At 40.1% G+C, this 23,182-nt stretch overlaps 1 protein-coding gene across 2 annotated transcripts in view; it reads right to left on the bottom strand.

Annotated features, from left to right (window-relative positions):
• slc6a9 (solute carrier family 6 member 9) overlaps positions 1–23,182 on the bottom strand; it is a 72,161-nt gene that overhangs the window by 17,828 nt on the left and 31,151 nt on the right. For both annotated transcript variants that reach the window (XM_080471693.1, XM_080471692.1), the window contains one exon: positions 21–177. In XM_080471693.1, coding sequence (XP_080327819.1) covers positions 21–177 — 157 coding nt within the window. The remainder of the gene's footprint in view (positions 1–20; positions 178–23,182) is intronic.

The raw sequence follows: 23,182 nt of genomic DNA, 5'->3' as shown, positions 1-23,182 counted from the left end.
CCATAGAATGTGATTCATACCTCCTCCATTTCTGTAGCAGAGGTAAGGAAACCTCCAGACGTTGCCCAGGCCCACAGCATAGCCCACGCTGGTGAGGACAAACTCAATCTGGTTGCCCCAGTTCCCTCTTCGGGAGTTTTCATCCTTCTTCACGGGCTCTCCTGGAACTGCTCCATTCTGCAACACAGAGTGAAGAGACAAAGGTGACTTCAGGTAAATAGAAAGCGAGTGTGTTTCTGAGATCGTGTTGCTGCAGCAGCTCCAATGACTGCATGAAGTCCAGAAAGCCACCTCATTCACTATGAAAGTGTAAAGCATCCTAAGAGGAACCGTTTGGCTCATGTCACCATCACATTGTAATAGTGGGTAAATTTACATTTATGACAAAATCAGACAGTGTTGATTATTAAATATCTGTAGATGCAGGTGGAGTTGATATATTCATATGTTTTTCTCATACTTAACTATTTTCTGTCAAAAAAAAGAAGAAAGAAAGACAGAAACAGTTCTTTAGCCCAGACTTTAGCATAAGGTAGACGCACTGGAGCAGACAGGATGCAAAGTGAAATCAGCGCCTTAAGAACAGCCGATAAGCATTTGGTGTTGTCGTCCTGATTTCCTGCTTCTCCTCTGCTCTCCTCCCTCCCTGCATCACTCCATCTGCTGGCATCAGATGGTCCCTCTCCCCTGACCTCCTCTCTAACCTCAGCTGTGACTGTTTGTGTGTGTGTTTGTGGGCACACACGAGCGAACTTTCACCATTACAAAAAAAATAAGCCTCACTAATTCAGAACGTTTGTCTGCTCTGACTGAAATGTGAATACTGGAGACGATGTATGACAATGAATCCTCAAAGAGAAGCGACAGATAACAGCTCGGTAAACAAAAGATTTGCTGAATTTCATAAAAACACTGAAAACATAAATAAAAAACAATGCTTTGGTTATGTGAATCGCATAGAATTTGCTTTTGAAGGAGTTTTAAAGTGATTTTGAGAGAATGCCCGTTTTGTTAATGCCAATGCTTTTTGTTTCTGTCCTCCCAACATGATATGATGTCATGTATATGATAAGATTGAGTGAGAAATGTGGCCACAACGAGAGATGTTTTTTAGTTTAACTCGACACCCTCTGCCAATTCACCGTAACTCCACCCTCACCCAGCCCATCCACTCCCATTATTAACATCAAAAACTCCTGAAAATGTTCTCAAGAATGAATGAAGTTCATAAAATGCATGAATGTTCAATTGTAAAATGATGATTTAAGGTCAAATCCTTAAAATGCTATCCTGTAACTAAACTCGCCACATTAAAGATCACTATTGCAACAACACATCATCAGTAGGGTAACCTGTCTCACAACGGTTTAAATAGATATATTTTTGCATGTACAAGCCCATATAGGGTGTTCACTTTTGGATACACGTTGATCCACAATAAAAACTAGCTTCAATTGTCCACGCTGTTATGTTACGTTATCTGTGCATAGCAGGGGTTTCTTTCCTATTGAATAAAAATACCCATACACACAATAGCAAAACCTGAAAAATGTTAACGTATGTCTTTTTTTAAACGAAAAAAAGTGAAAAATTCTCAATGGCTTTCTGCCTACAGCTGAGTTTAAGGAAAATATAGGGAAGCATGTTTTAATTGCTGTATAACGAAAGTGAAAGATTTACAGTTCAGTGGCCTGTTATAAACTTTTCTATTTTGCACTAATTTTGGCAAACTGCTGAAGGACACCAAGTCTTCGAGGGGGCGTCCCACACAGATATATAAACACCACCTCTCCCTGATGGATGCACCGCTTGCGGGAGTCTGCGAGAGACATCTTGTTCATCAGCAGAAAAAAAAAGAAAAAGAAAAAAAATCAAGACAGCAAAACAGCAACAACCACAGAAAACAAACAGCTGCCATATTTTCCCCAAAGCCCTGCAGTTTGTCTTTGAGTCTGGCTGTGCGCGCATGTTATAAGGGCAAAACAAAGAGCATTTCTTCCAACATCCTTGACCTCTTCTTTGTGCTGGGCTGCAAGCTGCAGGTGGGACAGACCGGAAGATCGGCAAAAACAAGCTTTTTTGGGCGCCGAGATGCGCAGAGGGAAGCTGCAGTCACACCACCATGTGAGCAGAAACCTCCAGTGGTGAGCCCCATATTGCTTTGGGTCGCGCTTTCCTCTGCCTGGAGTTGACTTTGGAAAGGAGAGAAGCGTCGGAGACGGTGTGCAGCTGTGTGTGTTCTTGTTGTGCCTCAGCTGCACATTTTGTGTGTCTGGCTCTCCTATCAGCAACCAGGTGGGGAGTCTCAGGAAATACACACATGCACAAACAACAAGTTAAAGCACGTCATCATTTACCATGATCCATAATATAACCATAAAAAAATACAGATTGTTATAAAGCACTTTTAAAACCTTTGTTTGGGCTGAAATATACAAAATTGTCAAAAAAAAAGAAAAGAAAAAAAAGAAGAGAAACGTGAACCAATTAGGAAAAATCAGGTATTACTCTGGTAAAGATACTAGTCTGATATAAGCTTTTCACATCACATTTATTTTGTAAACAGGTACATGAAACTTTATTTAGAACTAATTGGTTAAAAAAAGACCTGATGTTTTTTTTTTCTGTAAAGTGGTATTAACTCATCTTAGATCATTTAAACTTAAATACACCCATTTTCTTAACTCTTACAAATGCCAGCTTGGTTTGCAGTAGATTTTGTGGTATAGTTTCATTGTTTTCTTCATCACTTGCTGTCAGATTGAGATGCAGAGAAAGCTGTGTGTGTGCATGACATGTGGTGAAAGTTGGGCGTAACCAAATCAACAAAGGCCAAGATAAAGCTGATAGCTCTACCAAATTGTCAGGTGTAGACATGACGACTGATGCTACTCACACATCCACAGCATATGATTTCCAGCTGAAAGCCGATTAACTTAACAATGCACAGAAAGTATAAATAGGGTGAGCAGCAACCAATAATGTAATAACCATGAGTAAGTTACTGGCCGTAACAGATTCGACCATTTGGAACATTTTGAATGTATTAAAACCCATACCATAATAACTTGCCGATAACATAATATACAAAGGCTTTTATTCCTCAGAATGCAGTCAATGTATACTGTCAATGTAATGACTTATTTGATTATTGGCAAAATGTTATTACATTTAAGGATCAAGTATCTTATTTGCAAGTTATTATGTTATGGGTGTTATTACATTTTGGGTTGTTACAAGGGGCGACAGCTATCACAACTAGTGTAAACTGAGCATGGTGAGCTGTTGACTAGGTCGTCGTATGGTGAAGGAGCTTGCAACAAGCAAACAATCTACTAGTTTCTTCATGACTTCCAAAAATCCTTTTTTTAACAGTCAGATGGGACACTTTGGGAAATCATCTTCTTCCCACTGAAGATGAAACCAAAGTAAAAGCTGACCGCAGGCTAAACCCTAGTATCCGAGCTGTATCTGCCTCGTAAACACCACGCGTTGGCTGAACCCTCGAGGCAAAAGCTGAACTGTGTGTTCTTCATGACATCCTTTTCTCCCTTCACTGACCCCAGTGTCTGGCTCTCTCCCTCCACCCAGGTGTTGTAGCCTGTGGTGTTGGCTCCCGGGACCCCCTGGTCAGTCAGACATACAGACTGAACTCCTCTTTCCATATCCCCCCATCCTTCCACTCCTCCATCACGTGCTTCTTTGGGACCATCTGGGCTTTATATAAGACCACACATGCCCGCCCGCCTGCCCCCTCCACCCCACCCTGTCTGCTATTTAGTTTGCAACTTTCGCAACACTCCGCGGTCTCTTTCGAGTGACAGCAGTGACTTTGCTGTGACTCGTAATACCATCATTTCAGCTCCAACTTAGGAGCTAAGACAAACAAAACAAAGATATACTAAAAGTGACTATTTAATATTTTGGACTTGTGGAGATATTCTGAACAACAATTTCCTGAAGCCTATAATCAGATTTGAACGCAATCACAGAAAGTGTGCATCCTTCTTTATACATCAGCCTGAACTGTAAGATATGCATAATGTATTTGATGAAGATAAGTGAGGAAATCCATCAGTCCTCACAGTTTCAATTGTGAAAAAAATAGAATATCATGTTAAGGCCAAAGCAGTAATGACAGGGTAACTTTCATGAAAATGACAACAAATATCAGAAAGAGTGAAACTATCCTATTAAATGAAACTCTAAAATCAGCACAAAACTAACATGACTGAATCATCTTAGAATGAGAATGACAAATATGGAACCAATACCACACACACTTGCTCCATAATTGTAATTATCACTTTTCTTTTACTGCGAAATAAGTGAAAACAATTGTATAAATGCCACTTCTTGGAATAATGAAGATTAAAAAAAATGTTTTCCAACTTGGTGCTTTAACAACAAATGTTGGTGCAGCATTATAATGATGAATCAATCAGATAATGACTCACCCATGACACAAATTTCCTTTTTTGATAATGATAGACTTAATGTGGAGTTTTTGCCTTCCACTGTTTGAATACATTTTATTTAACACGGTATTGGTTATATATGTGACGCTGTCCTTCACTGTGAAATGTCTTAAAAAAAAGTTTGAATTGGTATTTTATATGCCATTTTTATAGTTGTCTGAGAAATCAGGGCAATATAAGATAAAGTGGCTTGCACCAAACCTGACAGATTATCCCAGATTATAATGAGGTCATGTTTCCATACACTAAAGCCAAATGTGAGATCCACCCTGCGCTTGATTCCACTTTGATTAACCAATGTGTCATCTGATTCGGAGACTGCTGTCAAGTTGCATTCGTCACAAACAAATCAATCACACCTACAATAATATGGGTCGGTGATTAACTCTCCTGAAATGATCATCTCTCAGGTGTGAGTCAGTCGGAAGCACAAGTTTCTGGCTCTTCCTACTGCAAACCTGATCCTCAAACGACTGCCATCTTGGGGCTGAGGAAATGAGAAAAACAAAGAGAACCACTGATCTGTGCTGTGCAGTTCAGACTGGAGGTCACAAAAAGAGGGTTAGGGTTACCCTAAAATGCGTCACTTGTACAAGGGCCTGCTGGAGTAATGCGAAAGGAATGAACGCTTCCTGTTTGTGAGTGAGGATGTTAAATGCATTGGACTGGTTTTCATCCTACCTCTCCCACAGGAGGTTGTCTGTTTCAGTGGGCCAGTTCATGTCTGACACAGCCCCTCTGCCCTGTGGTGTACCTCAGGGATCTGTCCTGGGCCCATTACTATTTTTATTGTATTTATTACTTTGCAGGACATTAAAATGTGGATGACTGACAATTGCCTTTAGCTTAACACAAGAAAAACAGAGGCTCTTATACTTGCCCACAAAAATGGATACCACCTATTAGGCAGCACATTGGGCCATTAAATGATTATATCAAACCCTGCCTCCATAATCTGGGAGTATCTTTGGACCAGTCTCTGTCACTAGACAGCCATGTCAGCCTGTTGACACGTCCCTGCTTTTTCCAACTGCGTAACATCGCCAAACTAAAAGGAATGGCATCCAAGGTGGAGCTGGAGATGATATTACATGCTTTTATCTCTTCTCGTTTAAACTACTGTAATGGCCTTTTTAGCTGTTTAAATCAGTCATCTTTAAACTGCCTTCAAACCGTCCAAAATGCAGCAACCCGGAGAACCCACATTACCTCTGTCCTCTCCTCCCTTCACTGGCTCCTGATGACTTTCCATGTTCATTTTAAAATAACGTTTTATCTTTCCAACCTCCTTAACCCATATGCCTCAGAAAGAGCGCTTAGGTCTGGCCAACAAATGCTGCTTGCGGTCCCACACACGAAGCTCAAAACCCGTGGTGACTGTGCATCTGAAGCTCTTGCACCAAAGCCTTCAGGCAGTCCTTTGACCTGGAGCTGCTCAATTGAACTTTTTTGTATAACTATGTATGTTTTTTCTTGCCTTTAATGATCTTCTCTGTTTTATTTTTTGTGTGTTTTTAGTGCTATTAAGCACCTTTTGACACATGTCAGTGAAAGGTGCTGTATAAATAAATTTCTACTGTATTCTATACTTTTTTAAATGCATAGCCTTTCAAAAACAGATGTTGAGGAATCCCTTGAGCAAGACAGAGTTTCTCACTGACATCAGGCACATAACATTTATTTCAGCTCATTATTCACACTAATGTGTAACTGCGTTCAAAATACAGACTGTGCATAGGGAGAGGATTATTTGACTTTGCAAATTAAAGCTCTGTTGGCATGCATCAGGATGAACATCACAACTTTATCATTTTGTTAACTGGCTTCAACTCAATAAATCTAAAAGAATCCATTAGTTTGCCTGCCAGCCGTAGTACACTTTCTCCCTCCTGTGTTTCATCGAGAAGCTGCTGTCACTCATCCTGCCTGCTCTCACAGCCTAAAGAGAGCCCCCCAGCTCTGTGGACGGACGCATAGGTCACACACTAAAGGACAAACACATCACTTTACACATGCATTCATATACACAGCGGGCCACTTTGACTGACGGCAGCACAGACCTTTCAAACCAACGTCTCCTGACAGCTGCAGCCCCGTCTGTAAGAGATACTGTTTACTGGAGTGTGGCAAGAACAACAAGACTTCTCTCAGTGCAGGGCAACACACACACACACACACACACACACACACACACACACACACACACACACACACACACACACACACACACACACACACACACACACACACACACACACACACAATGAAGTTACTTTATCTCTTTAAAAGAAAACTGTGTCTAGTATATATAGTATTTCCATCTCTCTCGCATGCTTCATTAGTCACAACCCCTCCTACAAGTACGACAAGAAATCAGTCAGTCAAGCAATGAACTCTGCAAAGGCTTGATAATCTCCCTTAGTAATTTGTTGATATCGTGCAACTGCTTACTGTGCGTGTCATTTCCTGCCTGATGGATTTTATTTAGGGACACCTCCTGCAGAGTGATGGCATTTTACCGATAGAGCTGCTCTCTTCCTCTCTGTGCTCATCTCAAATGTTTCTGTAAATGTACTTTTGAATCAAATGTTGTGAAAGTGCTACGTGTACTTTATAAATGGACAGCCATTAGTCGTGTGACACGCAATACACAAAGCTGTATTCAGTCTATCCAAAGCCGATTACAGAGGAACACAACTTGGTCAGTTTATCTTAGTCTATTGTAAATATTTGCATTCTGTTAAAAGTATTTTCTGCATGATATGATCATTCAAAGAAGACTATGTCGTGGCTGTAAATACTACATCTTTTAAACTGGCCACAAGGTTTACTCAGACAGTAGGGCCAATCTGTCTTTTTACATTTGGGCACGTATTTACAGTAGGTGTTTAAAGCTGATGGCACAAGAATGAAATGGAAAAATCCACCACACCAGTTCACTGCAAAATGCATGGAACTTCAATTCAAATGTCCTGTTTGGTTTTTTTTCTCCTGCATTGTCTTCTGTGTGCACCTGTGCCCTGTAGAGCGTCTCATTTGAACTCAGGACACTTTCTCAGCACTGCTTTGTGACAAACCCTCGGCTGTTTAACCTCAAGCTCCTTTCCATTGTCTTCGAAAGTCTTACAGAGACAAACACTGTGGTATGTTGGTCGAGACGGACATAAAATTCACATCTGTGCATTGTGCGCAGCTACAACAATGACCCGTCCTCCACCTCATTATGACTTTTTAAATGAGGCAAGAAATGAGGCAAGTATCAAAAACAACCCCTTCTAACATCTGGGTGACCTCTGTCATTACATAAAATGTATAGTAACTTTAGATAAAAATACGCTATTACATGTAGCTTTTTTTTTGGTGGCTCACAGTGAAATGTCTCCAGTTTTCACTATTCCTATTAAAGATTGAATGAATGTATTCCCATTGTGGATCTACTTCAGCTGTTAGATTTATCCAACCTGAAGTCTGGTAGCTTGAAGAGAGCTTTGCTGGCCCCACACCAAGAACATGCCGACTCAAAACCAGCATGTGTAGAAGCGAGCAAACTGTCTTATCTCAAGGTCCATCTTGTGACGTCCATCAAGTATTGAAATATACATGGAGCACTGGTTTCACACGGCAGATGTTGAGTTATCGTGTAGCTGCTTCGAAAGTTGGATAAACATGAGTGTATGAAGCAGAAAGGGAAGCACTGAGCTCGGGCAGATTGGAAGATTAAGCTTATATCAAAACACAACAGAAAAGGAAGGTCAAATTGGTGTGGAGATTTGAGTGTCTTGGTATTGTTCAACTCTATTCCAAAACTGAGGTGACATCTGATAGACATGGGTTAATCTTCAGGAAAGAACAATTGCTTGAAAATGTAGCAAACACATCTGGAGGTGACATAGATAACGGAGGTGATGGTATTTCTTAAATGAGCAACAGCTTTTAATATGTGTTCCATTTACATGAGAGACTCAATAAATGTGTTTGTTTCTATTGCCTGCAGCATTTTAGAGCTTATGTACATCTAACAAAGCAGAACAAGGAAGAAGTAGTCTGATGTGTGTTCCCCTTATGCATCAGGAAATGTCACTACAGTCTCAAACAGCCGGTGAAAAAAAGGAGCTTCACACACGTCAGCACGTCACTCAGAAAGAAAGTCTGACGACATGGTGACACGTTTCCTAATTGTGCCATGTCTTTATTTTGTTGTTAAATGATGAATGCCTCGTTAGGAAAAAACTTAAAACTCAGAAAAACACGACTTAAGCCTGCCACATTCATTCAAACTAAACCCAAGCTCATTAAATTTAATTGCATCACCATAAATCTGTGGTAAATAAAAGATTAAAAAAAACAAAAAACATATTGAATGTATTTTTAATTTTGTATAGTATTTTAACCACCTGTATAGTTTATTTATTATTCATTCATCTAACCATACATTTAAGACTGCAAATTTGTGGTATACTGTAAAGAAAGTTTATGATTATGTATTCATTTGCATATATTATCAATAAACTGTATTTATTGGTTTCTAACCATCAATAATATTGTAGCAATCGTGATGCTGATTGGACAGACTGAAATGTGCTGCAATGCACTGTGGGAGTTTGGGTTGGTGGGGCTTTAAATGCCATTATTGGGGTTATATTAGGCTGGTAGTGTGTGTTGTTAGGGATTGTGTTGTGTTGTGTTTTTGTTGTTTAGTTAGTCAAGTTAGTTAATGGTCTAGTTTAGCTTCGTTTAATAGTTGTAAGTTTGCAACCAGGCCTGTACTACGAATCGTGATCAACATATCCAGGATCTCTCTCTGTTTCCTGGGTTGACTTATCCAGACACCTGCGATCCTGATAAGCGTTACCAAGAAGCAGGTTATCAACTCGCTAGTTCAACCCAGACCTATGTGTGTGCTTGCAATTCAAAGGAGCAGAGTTTGCAGCGTCTAATCAATCACACACACACGGAGAAACCCTGCAGCGCAGTTTACAGATTACTGAAGAATCAATTATTCTCTGAGAATATGAAGAATTAAAACACACCCACCAGGCTAAAAGCAATACTGTTGACGTGCCCAATGCCAGACCATTCCTAACGTGTTAGTGTGTGACAATATAATATAATATAAACGACGTAATGTAAACGGAGGGCACGGCACTTTGATCACTCAATTTCACTTTATTACAACAGAAACGTGTTGGGCTGAACTTATTCACTGCTCGTCTTTTAGTTTATAGTTTATTTCCAGTTGTTTTAAGACTGAGAGTGTTTTGTGTTGTGATATTAATTAATCACCACGATGGCATGAGAAGTTCTGCATTCTATAAATTCATGTTTCTGCAGTTCTGTCATGTGTGATCATTAACCTCATTACAGATCAACCCTCGTGGCGCTAAACAGACTTGGATCAACCGTGATAAACACTGAGAAACATCCTTCAAAGCCTCAGTGAGGAGGATTTATTTTAGTATGTCAAAAAGATTGCTCTAAATTACTTTTTCATCTCCCGCTGCAGCTCAGTGCTGAACCCACACACCAATCGGGATCATTTAAGAATAGGCAGGTCATTTTTCCAAGAGATCTGATTGGACAGGAGGGGGAGCTGTTAGACTCACTGTGATCTTATCAAGAACGCAACCTGCTCAGGAGCAGGTTAGACATTCAGCGTAAGTTGCCGGGGTGATTTATCCTGATGAGAGGTGAGCGAGCGTCGCTGTACAGAAAACTCAGGGTTAATCCTTGAAGTTATCTCGATAAGAGAAAATCCAGCGTCGTAGTACAGGCCTCTAGGTTTGTGTGTTTCATGTCCTCCTGCCATGGTGTTCCTATTTGTATGTACAAAAAAAAAAAGCATCTACTGGTTAAAGGTGAACTCTCCAGTGAACTGTCAACCATGTTGCTTTGTAGACTTGTCTGTTGTCTTAATTTATCTTGTCGCGAGTAACCGTACCTCAACCAATGAAATAAGCGGGATTCTGCTCGTGTGTGTGTCTGCTGTCAGCTCATTGGTCGCAGAGCAGGAGAGGCGGCGGAATAAGTTTACCGTAAGTTTTTGTATGAAACGCCCCGTTAATCATTAATTCCATTGACATTTTCCAGTCTTTGTTTGATTGTCACAATAATACGGGACAAAGTGTGCCCCTTTTTCAGCTCAATATGTGACGTGTACTTTTGTTTGTAAATACGGGACAATTCCGTTTTTCAAGGGACGGTTGGCAACCCTAAAAGCAGGTGACCCGAACATGTTTAATGCTTGACACTGCTTTCGTGCATTCCTCCAGCGCGACAGCTGATGTGTCTCTGACACAATGAAAAAAAAAATGTACAAAACAAAGGAAAACTTGATGCATTGAAAAAAATAAAATGTACTCACCAATGTTAAAAATATATATTGTATGACTGACAGCACAACCTGAAGTGTTTATATCTTATTTCATTATTCCTCCACATCATTACTGCCCACTTAGTGCATCCTCAAGATGTTAATTAGCACAGTCTATTCTTCCATTTATTATCATTCTCAGTATTCTCTTCATTTGAATCCCAATGAAATCATTCCTTAGAGGTAATACAAAACTTCTTAAATGACTCATTTACATTGAACACTATGATACTGCTACGTACACAAACAAGCTCAAAATAAAGATCTTCTGGCTCGTACAGGAAAAACATGTTGTCATTTATTATATCCTTCTGCAACCAAGGATCAGGCCTCTAGTTATTCAAAGTGGCACACGTAATCTCCCTTGCTTCACCTATGCAAAGTTTGGTAAACATGTCTGTCTGCAGTGACTGAAACCACTCGGCTATTATGGCACAAAAAGCCCACCGGATCCCCCCAAAAACCGACCGTTCAAAGCTCTCTTTATGAGTGAGCTGTGAGGTGAGAGTAATAGGCCTAAAGACAGTGTAGACCATGGCTTCTCAACCTGCTACCACTGGGGCCACATACCAAAAGGATGCAATTGGGCAGGGGCTGAATAAATTCCCCTCCACGGCTGATTAATTGAGACCAATGGATGGGGTGTCAGGAGGAGGAGAGAGGAGGAGGAGGATGAGAGGAAGTCGAGCGCTGTCAGATGAAGGGTGGGATTGATGGCCGCCCAGAATTTCAGGGGTCACCAACAGGTTACTTCACTCTATACATTGACAGTTCCTCGCCAAGTCTGGCATGGCCAGTTCACACTTGACACTTAAAAACATCGCAGAGTGCTGAAACTCATCTATGGTCAAGTACATCTAAAGAGCACTGCATCGAGATGGAAAGGTTGTTTAGGAAAATAGTTTCAAAAATATTTTGAGAACATATATACTGAACTATGTTTGAACACTGCAAATCAAAACCTTCCAAAATAATCTACGACCATCAAAGAATTCATTCTTGTGTGATCTATACTCAATACAGAGAGATACAACTGATTTTCACATCATTGCATTTACTTTTCGAAAAGCTAATCAAAACGTTAATTTAGAGAAATTTATCCAAAACAATTATGGATTGAAGGACCAAGTAATTGCAGACCTCATTTGTAGGAAAGTGAAAAGCCAATGTATCCTTGTCAAATACAATCCCTCACACTAATGTGGTCAAAGTATGTTAAGGTGACTGTGTTTTTCATGTTATTGTTGACAATCAAAGAATCATGGCCACTGCACATGCTAGAGGAAAAATGTGCAATACACTAAATTATTATAGTCACTTCACTTACACAGTCTCCTCACAGTATGTATGCACAACCAAGTACAACATATTGAATATGAAACGTTGGAGTCCACAAGCATGCGCCATTGTGTCATCTATCCAATCAGATTTGTTTTTTGTTGTGTTTTTTAACCTGCCCGAGTCTGGTGTTTGAAACAAATTCAACCACAACCAATGGCCTCTTAGGATTTGATCATCAGGCTACAAGTAAAGCTACAGAAACAATATTCCAAAAGAAAAAAAATCAGCAAAACTACCATAACTCTGAAGAGTGACTCAAACTTTCTAGATCTTGTTTGATATCTTATCTAATAGTTGCATCCACTGTGCAAAATAATTTCATGTTTGAAATGCATTTAACTGATGAGATGAGATCATTTTATGATGCCAGGACCTAAACAGCAGTTCATTTCAACTGAGTAAAACGTAATCTCTATTACAAATACAGAACGGCTGAAAATAACTCAGGGATGTCCCATGAATGATTATTTTACAGCAAAGAGAAGAGTGAGACAATATGGATACGCACAAACCCTATCATATTTCAAAAACTTGTACTGACAACTGAAATTGTCAACCACTATTGAACCTTGTATTATTTTCCCCAAATGCTGTGCATTAGAGGAGATGTAAATGAAGATGACCCAGTTGTGATTAGATAAGAAGGTCAAATTTTATCCCTGATTGTGCCCATATGGCGTTGTGTTGTTTGAACTATATGCAATGTTCATAAACTAGTTTAAAATTGCAATATACTAAAACGGAATAAGATCGGCACAGATAATTATCTTCTGAATTATCTTCGAGTCCAACAGAATCCATTTAAACAAACTGAAACAATCAATGATAAAAAAAACAAAAAAAAACATGTGGCTTGAGACACAGACATACAAGGAACAGACAAGCAGAATGCCAGTTTACAATATAAATGTCATAACATTAATAGCAAAGTGTAACTAAGCAAGGTCAGCTGTATCAACTTGAAATGAAATATACTGTCATTTCCATTGGATTAATGCCATACCTAAGAATGCAATAGTATTTAAAAGGCTATTCATACAATCAAAAGAGGTTCCCACTCATCCATCGTTGCATTGAACAATCTGCTTTTATCAGGTAATGCACTCATATTCCAATTTTATTTTACCTGACCAGCTGGATGCCTCAACAATAGTCATCAAGCTCTAAAATCAACATTTCAAAGTGCTAAAGAGCTCCTTACCTTCAAACGGTTTTGCATTGTTCAGAACCTGATGCAAAAGCAGCATTCACTCCTCAAACAGTCCCAATAGGCTGTCAAGTGACCAATGTCTCAATCTCTGCGATACTTATAGCACTAAAAGCACCAGGCTGAAGTTTTCAAATGCCTTCCCTGAAGAAAAGGGGGGGTTAGGGACATCGTGTAGGAAAGCAAGGTGGGGGGTCGGGGTAAGAAGGCTGTGGCCTTGAAGAGGTTAAAAGCTGGGAATATTACGCAATATAAAACTTTCCTCTGTTGGCCAAGGCTTTGGTGAGTGCTCATAAATGTGTGATATAAATGTGTAAATTCAGGTGTGAGTGTGTATTTGTGTGCGGCTTCATCTAACTAAAATCTTTATTTCAGGAATACAGGATCACTTCAGAATTTTCATTGGATTTTCTGCTACATGTCAGAATGTGTAAATACCACGAAGCTATTATATTTTTGGTCACCATTCCAACTTCATACATTGGTCCAATCTGTTTTGACAGCAGATATCACTGATCATTGTAGGCAAATGTAGTGCTGTCAAAGCATTGTGAAGATAATCTTCCAATCCAATTCAAGAAATAGGCTCTTCTCTAATAAGACAATGGCTTTACATGAGCCCGAGTGAACGTAGGAGAGGCAAAGAAGCAGACTGAAATGTAGGTGGACACCGTGAGCTTCATGAGCTGGACTGACAGAAAGGGAGTAAGAGGAAAAGATGGAGACAGAGGGGCAAGGCGCACTGATGCCTGATGTGTGCAGACAGGCAGGCAGGCAGGTTAAGCAGGAGCTGCTGCAGCCATGTGCGAACCCTTCCACCCCTCCACGCCCCCACCCTCACTCGATTGTTCACTCATTTGCTTAACAAGTTCATTTGTGCGTGGGCCTTCATTGGGTATGGCTGTCAAGTGATGCGCGAGACTGGCCCGCGGATCTGTTGGCCCTCGCAAGCTGTTCACCTGCATCCCCTCTTACCCCCTCCCACACACACACACACACACACACACACACACACACACACACACACACACACACACACACACACACACACACAAAACCATACATATTCTTACACAAGAGCACAGACATGGAATCCAGTAATGCCAGTGGTATGAGCAAATGGTGTGTGAATACTAGATTCAAGCTGCAGTATACAACAGTATACAACAACAGCTGTGGAACAGACACAGTCACAATGTCATTCAGCTTCGTTTGTCTGGGCCGTTTTGTTAGTTGCAGTGTCAGAATTATTGTTGGTAATAAATATGTCACTTCACAAACAGAATACTTTCTTCAGACAGCTTCAATGAGAGTCTGTTCATTTGTTTTCGTAAATTCATCAAAGATAATGTAAAAAAATTAAATAAAATAACAGTGTCATTTTGACGTATGAGCCTGTTGCTGTATTACTTTCCTTTTTTAGACACAGAAGTGAAGATGTATGGATAAAACAACATGTAAATGCATAAAATAATGCCGGTCTTTTGCACTACCTAGATGATGATGATGCGTTCTTAAACTTTAAACTTGAGTTTTAAGGAATTCATTTCCTCAACATTAAGCAACAATAAAATGAAAAATTTCTGCAGAATGCATTGTGCAAATGTAGAAGTTAAACACGCAGCTCCATTTCACAGCACAATAAGAAGACCTGTCTGCATATCTAATACAATTGAATAATTTATTCATTCAGTCCAGCATTTGTTTTTTCTATCTCGATCCAAGGCTGCCGTTGCTTGTGTAACACGTTTGTGCAAAGTATAAGAATGAAGAACTTTTCAATGAAAGCCAAATGATGAATTATGACTATAAGAGCATGGATGTATTAAACTGCGCACACAAAGTCTCTCCTTCTCCATAACGATTTCCAGACTTCTTCTTTTTCCAAATACAAATATACATCCAACTTCATCATCAGTCTTAGTTCTTGTCTGCCCTTTTTCTCTCCATTGTTTCAGCCCTCTACACTTGAGGCAGCAGTAACAGGCATCATCTCTATGGAGTCGCCATCAATCCTCATTGTGCGAAGTGTGCTGCCTCAACAAGAGTGGGCACACACACGCAGCCTCAACAAGCATGATCAGCCCCTGCGGCCAACCCTTACCTTCCGAGCTAACATGGTAAGCATGCTGCCTCAACCAGCCTCATCGTCAGCTCTTTTCTCTGCTGGTTTTTTTTTTTTTTTTTTTTGCTTCCTACAAATCCATGACAAAGCTGATGAATGAGCCTCATCAGCTTTTTCTCTTCACCCCGTTTCAGAGTTTTGCTCAAACTTCCCCTTCTTTTGGGAACTTGCAGTGCAAGGTAAATGTGATGCATGCCGGTTTGGGGCACACACTTGTTTAAATGATGAATAAAGTGGGTCGTGGTAGCAGCTGTTTCATATCATTGAGCCTCAGCTATATGTGTATCAATGTACACATCTAAGTATCGACATGTGACCAGATCCTGACTTTAAACACGCAGAAATTGTTTATCGCATATTGGGTTTCTACTCGTGTCCATATAAAAATGACCCAGAAAACAAAAATGGTCAAGATATTTTTGTACTATTTGCATGTTTATGTTGTGAGATCAGGACTCTGCACAATATATAACTTAGCGTGGTTGCAATGGCCTCATGTAACTCCAGTGCATACCGAGGCTTGATAGCAATATGCATGATATTATGCATGAAATATGCAACATAATGCATACGACCATTTCCCTTTATTTTCAAAGTGGCAACACTGCAGGTTTATTTTCTCAATATAGATCATTTCCTAATTGTGGATAATTACAATTACAACAAGTCAAAACATACATATATGAAGATTGCCTGAGCAGAAAAAGTTAAAAAACAAAACCTAAAGTATACAACTTTTAATAAGAGATATAGGTATATGGAGCAGAAATGACTGAAACATGGCTAAACCTTCCACAGTATTCCCAGTTGTTATGAGACACCCCTCAGAAGAATTGATATAAATGATTAAAAGAAAAGCCTCAACAGTTCAAACAACTGGACAAAGTGCTTCAGACAACAACTAAAAACACTAGTATAATATTTAAGGTGTAAAATATTTCTACATTAGCATGTGTGTACTCGTCATATCCTGGTTTTCAAAGCAAGGTTAAGCCCTTCATCCGTTTTGGGGAAACCTGCATATAAATCTTCCAAACACAATTTGTAGGATGAAGATGCGCATTAAAAAATACAACTAAAGCGACATGTAGGAATTGCTTTGACAGGAAAATTCAGTAACCGCCTCATCACAGCAGCAAAACCACACGTGGTACAAACAATTAGAGTGGCAGGTCTGTTACACTGCGTATACTCATGAGGGAAATAATCCATGAACCAGTTTAAACAATACCTGGATCCTGGAAGTGGCTCAACCATTATTGCAACATGTGCAGTCAAAACAAATCTGGCTTATGCAGTTAAGTTGTCTTTATTAAATAAACGAATGAAGTGATTTAGTATCATCTAATGAAAAATACAATGTGGTTACAATAACCAGCATCCTACCAGTCCAAAATTGCTTTGGGTACCATGCCTGATATGTAGTCACTCATATCGAACTGGACATACAGTGTGAATACAGAGACAACGAGGCACAGGAAATATACAAAATTATAGACACCAACTATTGGATGTAAGTAGATCTACACAACATTCGTCGCAAGTATTATTTTAGACGGAAGACCCTGTGCAAGTCACAGCGATCACCATACAAATGACTTCTTCAAAACCAATTCAACAGGCGGTGAATCGAAAAAATAATCTGCATTTTCAGCTCGTTTCAGCAAAAAGTTTGAGTTTCTATAAGTGGGCTGATAGTGGCTTACCATAGTATTTCTACCGTATTGCTTATACTTCACATCTCTGAATGTTTTGGTTTTCTAGTCAAAGGTAAATAATTCTACTCACTGCATTTTGCACATTGGACGATCAGTAGCTTGTGGGTGCTCAAGTTGGTTCATTCTCAAACAAGAATCTTTCTGGTTCTCTATGTTGTTAGCTCGGTGCCATTCTTGTTCGTTCTTCATCTTAATTCAAACCAATGAAGGTTTTTTTTTTTTCTTTGATAATCATCAATGCTGAAGTAGCAATACGGCCCGATGCATGACAGTCTCAATCCAAAGACCAAGGCTGGAAATTGCTGACCTTTACAGTTATAGGCCTTGGGCCGTTCACCTTTGGCATGACCCAAACATTCCTCAACAGGACATTTTCGCCCGAGGAGGGTAACTCTAGCAGCGCTGCTAACCACTGTGTGACCTCCACATATGTGCATTTTACTCACTAACCTTTATATATAGATTAAGCAAGGTCGATCCTACTAATATGAATCAAGTAAGTCAAGAGGTTCAAATAATAGATAACGTAAGGTTTGTTATGGTTTTTTTCATTATGATGCAGTAGATCAACATCACATGGGAGAAAGACATGGGCATACGTCCGAAGATAGTCAAATATTACTACATGGATATGACTGTATAGTAACATTTCAACCAACAAGAAAATGCTAAATGCTGAGTCGCCAAACGGTCTGATCCCTTTACGAGAGGTCAAAGTTTGTCTGAATCTACCTGCATCTCACTGTCGGGAGCAAGTCTGCCTATAGGACGCTACGGTTTCCTATGTCAGTTATTTGGTTTAAGTCTCTTTCTATTAGTTAACAGCCATGTTACACTATGATAGTATTAAACAAAATTGGAGGCATGTGAACTGTTGATTTGTATGTTATGGTTGGATTTTCCTTAAGATAACAATTCGCTGAATTATTCCCCTAGTTTTTAGTTTCTCTGCTGGACTAAGTCAACAGAAGTGATTGAGTGGAATGATTTTTCTTTCTCATTTCAGCAGCTAGAAATCTGGCAAAATATGTATCTCCAAACATGACACATTTTTCTAATCTCTGAAATGAAATTGTGATTACAGAGAAGCATGACAAAACAAAAGGTCCATATAAAGATTCAATTGCAGCGTGGCCTTGAGAACAGAGGAAAAAAAAAATCAGTGACTTCAAAGGAAAATTGTGTTTTCTCGCATGTCCTTCCAGTCTTCATCCCTGCCATCAGTTTTTCAAACTCTCCTCTCAGGAAGTCATTCAACTGGTCAGGTAAAATATCTTTTAGCGTCCGTCATTATTTCTTCTCTTCACCCACCCAGCTGTGCATGTATCATCCACTTGCTGTGTGTTTAGCAGTTTGAATATGTGCTTCTGCAAAGCAGCTGTGAGCCCGGGAGCCAGAGAGAGGCTGAAGGTTTGAGCTACCACGGGGAGATGGGCAAGGGATACAAAACACACACGTTTTACTTCTACTTCTGCCTCTCTTCTATTTTCTCTGTGTGTCTGTTCCCCTGCTTGCTAAGCCATGGTGCAGTGAGTAAACATGGCTACTTTGCACTTCCGCTCCATAAACTGCAACACCTGCCCCCAGATGGGCAGAGTTTGTGTGTGTGTGTGTGTGTGTGGGGGGGGGGGGGGGGGGGGGGGGGGGTCCTACAATGGATGTAATGTAGTGAACAGTTACCATTGCATCCGTCATTGTTTTACTTTCCATTACATTTACAAAACAGTCCTGATAATGATCATCATTCCTTAATTTAAAATTAACTAAAATAAAAAAAAATGGTATATGCTTTGGTCATGATATTTAAGCTAAAAAATGTAGTCTTTTTTTGGGAGACCTAGAACATCGGTGCACTAAGCTGGCAGTGAGACCGTGACTGCCTGCAGGGCAGACAAGCTAAATGTGTCTACATATGCTCCCATACACACACATAAAGAAATAAGGTAGGTGTTGGGAGTGCAACAGTCCTCTGGATGGGTGCCTTTATAGAGGAGGAATTTGTACTTTTATACACAACAAGCCTCATTAGCTTCTTGGCAAGACACCCTATGAACCAGAAAATCTGCTTATATACAAAGCAATAATTTGGGTCAGTTGTTGAAGCGGTTAGTGTGCTTTGAATTGTGACTACCGCAGACCAGTGGTGATCAGAGACATAAAGCCTAATACTGCTATCTTCGCAGCATATGGAAATTACATGGACAAATTACAATGCAGGTCATTTAGGAAAAACCTGAAAAAGTCAGTCAATGTATAATTAAACACTGGCATAAAGAATGATGTTAAAATGACATCAAATCAAAGCAGTGAGAGTGCGATCGGAGTTGCTATCAAGAAAATTTTATCTTTTCTTTCTTAAATGGACGTCAAGGCCAATCACCGACACTCACTTTGCAATTACCACATCCATCTGAGCTCCTTATTACTGCAATTATTAGTGAAGCATGCCTCGAAATCACGCATGACCTCAGACTATTGTCCCAACACGGTGAGGTCTGTCTACCGCTGTGAGGGAAGATGTGACCCACCAACTAACTGAGTGATTCTAAGACATGATACTGGATCGTTTCCTCGAAGTGTTTAAAACTATTACAAGAGAGGCTGCTGCTGCTGCTGATGACGATGAGGATGAGGATGAGGATGATGATGATGATGATGATGATGAAGCAAATTTGAAAAAACATTCTAAGTATGTGGTTTTTTTGCTTCCTTTTATCCATCCATAGACTCATCTTTATCCATTTCAGAGCACTTTACAGGGTGCCGGAACTAATCCCATCCAGCTAGGGCGAAGGTGGTGTGCACCATGGACAGGTCAGCAGTCCATCACAGAGAGACAGGGAGTCACACAGTCAAACTCACGAAAAATATAGTCAGCAATTAACCTTAAATGCATGTTCTTGGACTGTTGGAGGAAAATCGAGTGCTTGAGTCCAGGGTGGAGAAGACTCCACCCTAAACTCAAACTTACAATTTCTTAAAATGTGACAAGACCCACTACATCATTGTGTGAGCTTGCATCTTTTTCTTTTACTACACCCAATTATAGTCAAAATTTTGACAACTTGTATTCTATCCTCCTACTGTTTGATTACACAGAAAATATATGTTGATAAAGAACCATAAGTATCTCATTTCATTATTTGATACATTGTTTTTTTTTTACCTGCATGCTCTTTTCTACTTTTTTTAGAATTTCATTTATTCTAAAGTAGTTGAGAATGCTGTCAAACTGTCCAGCTATGTTCATTTTAAGGCCATTATTAGGGAGTTGCTCATCTGCTCCTACTTACTTCGGCATGTCAGTGTAGGTGTCAATGTGCACGAATGCAATCAATGAGCACTTGAGTCAACCCACAGTAATCAGCTCAGACAGTACTGACCCACAGAGATTTCTCCTGAACTTTCTAATGATGTGCATAACATTTTTAAAGATGCTCCAAAAAAAATTCAAGTGATGACAAGTGGAAAACTGCATGGAAATTTAAAGTGCCAACTTTTTTTCCCCCCCACATTTCTCACAATCGGCGCTCAGTGCAGCACCAATTAGAGACAATATGCTTAAAAACAACTTGACAAATCACAAGGAGAGCCATCATGGTTAGATTTAATTTGGCAGGTGATTCATATTTAAAAGCCGCTCCAGTTATATACACTTTTTCTTACTCAGATTCATGGACATCTTTCCGTTTTTATCAAATTTATCCTTTCCGGGAACCTTGCATTCAAGTATCCCTTGATTTATAGAGCCAAAACACCGAACTGAATCAAAGACAGACTCACACCAGTGATTTGTCAAAGCGATTAGTGTATCAGCTAAAAAACAGCCCCGTCAGCCAAACAGAGTTTTCTACATTCCAATAACACGACCTCCAGCTGTGAGGGAGGCGCTGCTATTCTCTATGGCAGAAAGAAACCAAATCATTAATCTATGCCAAATATTTTTAACTGTTGATTGCTTTAAACTGAAAGTACAAACCAGAAATTACCATTTTTGGTCATTTGGGACTAATTTGCCAAATGACCAACCTATTTATGCCCCTTCATCCATCCATCCGTCCATCTTTCGTGCCCGTTTTATCCAAATGAAGTTTGCAAGACTTGGAGCCTATCCCAGCTAGCAATGTCTAAAATGTGGGGCGCATTCTATTCGGATTGCCTGTCCATTATACGTAATAAATTAATGCACACATTATAAAATGACCAAAAAGTTGGGGTTTTTTTTGTTTATTTTATCATATTCATTTATTTATTCATTTTATTTGGGATGCATGTAACTGCATGAGACTTGCAACAAGATCATATCTAGCTCTTTGGGCGTTGATTTAAATACAAAACATTTCTACACAGGCTCTTGTAAAAGTATAAAAACACTCCGATGAGCCTCCCACAAAACCTCTATTTACTCAGTCACGTCAGGTGAGTGAAGGAGTCATTTTAGGTGAAACCAGTTTGCGTGTGTCGAAAAATGCAGAAGGTTGTAAGATTTCACAGAAAAAGAGACGTAATTCATTACTCATAAATAAAATACAAACACAAATTATACGACTGATAAGAACAGTCATGGGGAAGAGCTAATCTGTGGACTCCGATAATGCCAGAATACAGATAAATCCCGACTAATGTGAGCAGGTGCAACTGTTGAAGGTATCACGGAATATAAAACAAGATGATGGAAACGCTCGTCCTGGAGAGTAAAGTAAGCCCTGTCAGTCAAAGCTTTAGAGGCAATATGGTGCGTGCATGTTCAAAATGTTCAACAAATCAAAATCATCCACAATCAGGGGGATTAGCGTGTTTGCTGTTGTCAGTTTTTCAAAGTCCACATACATAGGCACACGCATACAGTGGAGCTGGAAATATCTTCAACCTTCCACCCACGACAAGCCTCCTTTCCTGAATAGTGTGCAAGAGCACTTTTCAACATCCGTTATGTCCTCTGTTTGTGGTGCGAGACCACCAAAAGGACTAAACATTCTGTGTACGCTTGCAGGTGTGTGCGTGTGCGTGTGCGTGTGCGTGTGTGTGTGTGTGTGTGTGCCGACAGAGCTATAGCAAGCTGACTCAGCCTTGACAGTGGCAATCGGAAACAGGAGACAAGGAGTTGGCTAACAACATAAGCCGGCAGCAAGGTCGGATGCACACACTCACACTCACACAAAAAGACACACTCTCACTCACACACACACACACACACACACACACACATTTTTTTTTGTCTTTACCTGCTGTAATGGAAATAACTGTATATCTTATCTTAAGCAGATCAGAGTATTTAATTGTTTCAAAGTGCTTCAAAGTCAGTCGACAGTTAATAAAAGAAAACGGAGCAAAGGATGTATCTGCCAAAGTGTGCAATTAAACTGGCTTGTGGAGGTAGGAGGGGGGTGGGTCGGTGGGGGGGGGCGGGGGGGTGAATAAATATCAGCCCTTTCTGGACACTTCTGCTTTTCTACTCTGTCACTCTCTTTCACACACACGGTGGACCAGCCCACTTCCTTACCAACCCCATCTCTCACAGCGCTGCCCGGACTTCCCACTGCAATTACTTATAAAACTTTTCAGGGCCGCCACACGTGGTCAGGTTTTTAAAGAGCTGCGTCCCCCTCCTCACGTGGTGCAGGGGGTATTGAGTCGTCACAGACCCCCTGAATGATCACCGAAAAATAAGGCGGCGTAGACAATAGCTCGTCTTGATGAATTCAATTCTTTCAGTACCCTGTACCGTTGTCCAGGCAGCTCCGGGCAAAACAATCGATGCTTTGATAGTCCAAGAAACACACACTCAGTTGCTCTTAGAAACTCCCTCTAACTACTTCCGAATTAGAATCTAAAGATGATATACATCAGAGCGGAACTTGGGATTTTGCACAGGTTTTCTTTTCCAAAGTCGTCCTCCTCCTAAAGTCCTCTTTCCGCTAGCGAAAGGTGATGTAAGGTGCA

Source organism: Lipophrys pholis, assembly GCF_963383615.2.
Source record: "Lipophrys pholis genome assembly, chromosome: 1".
NCBI lineage: Eukaryota > Metazoa > Chordata > Actinopteri > Blenniiformes > Blenniidae > Lipophrys > Lipophrys pholis.
This window is presented reverse-complemented; position numbering and strand designations above follow the sequence as displayed.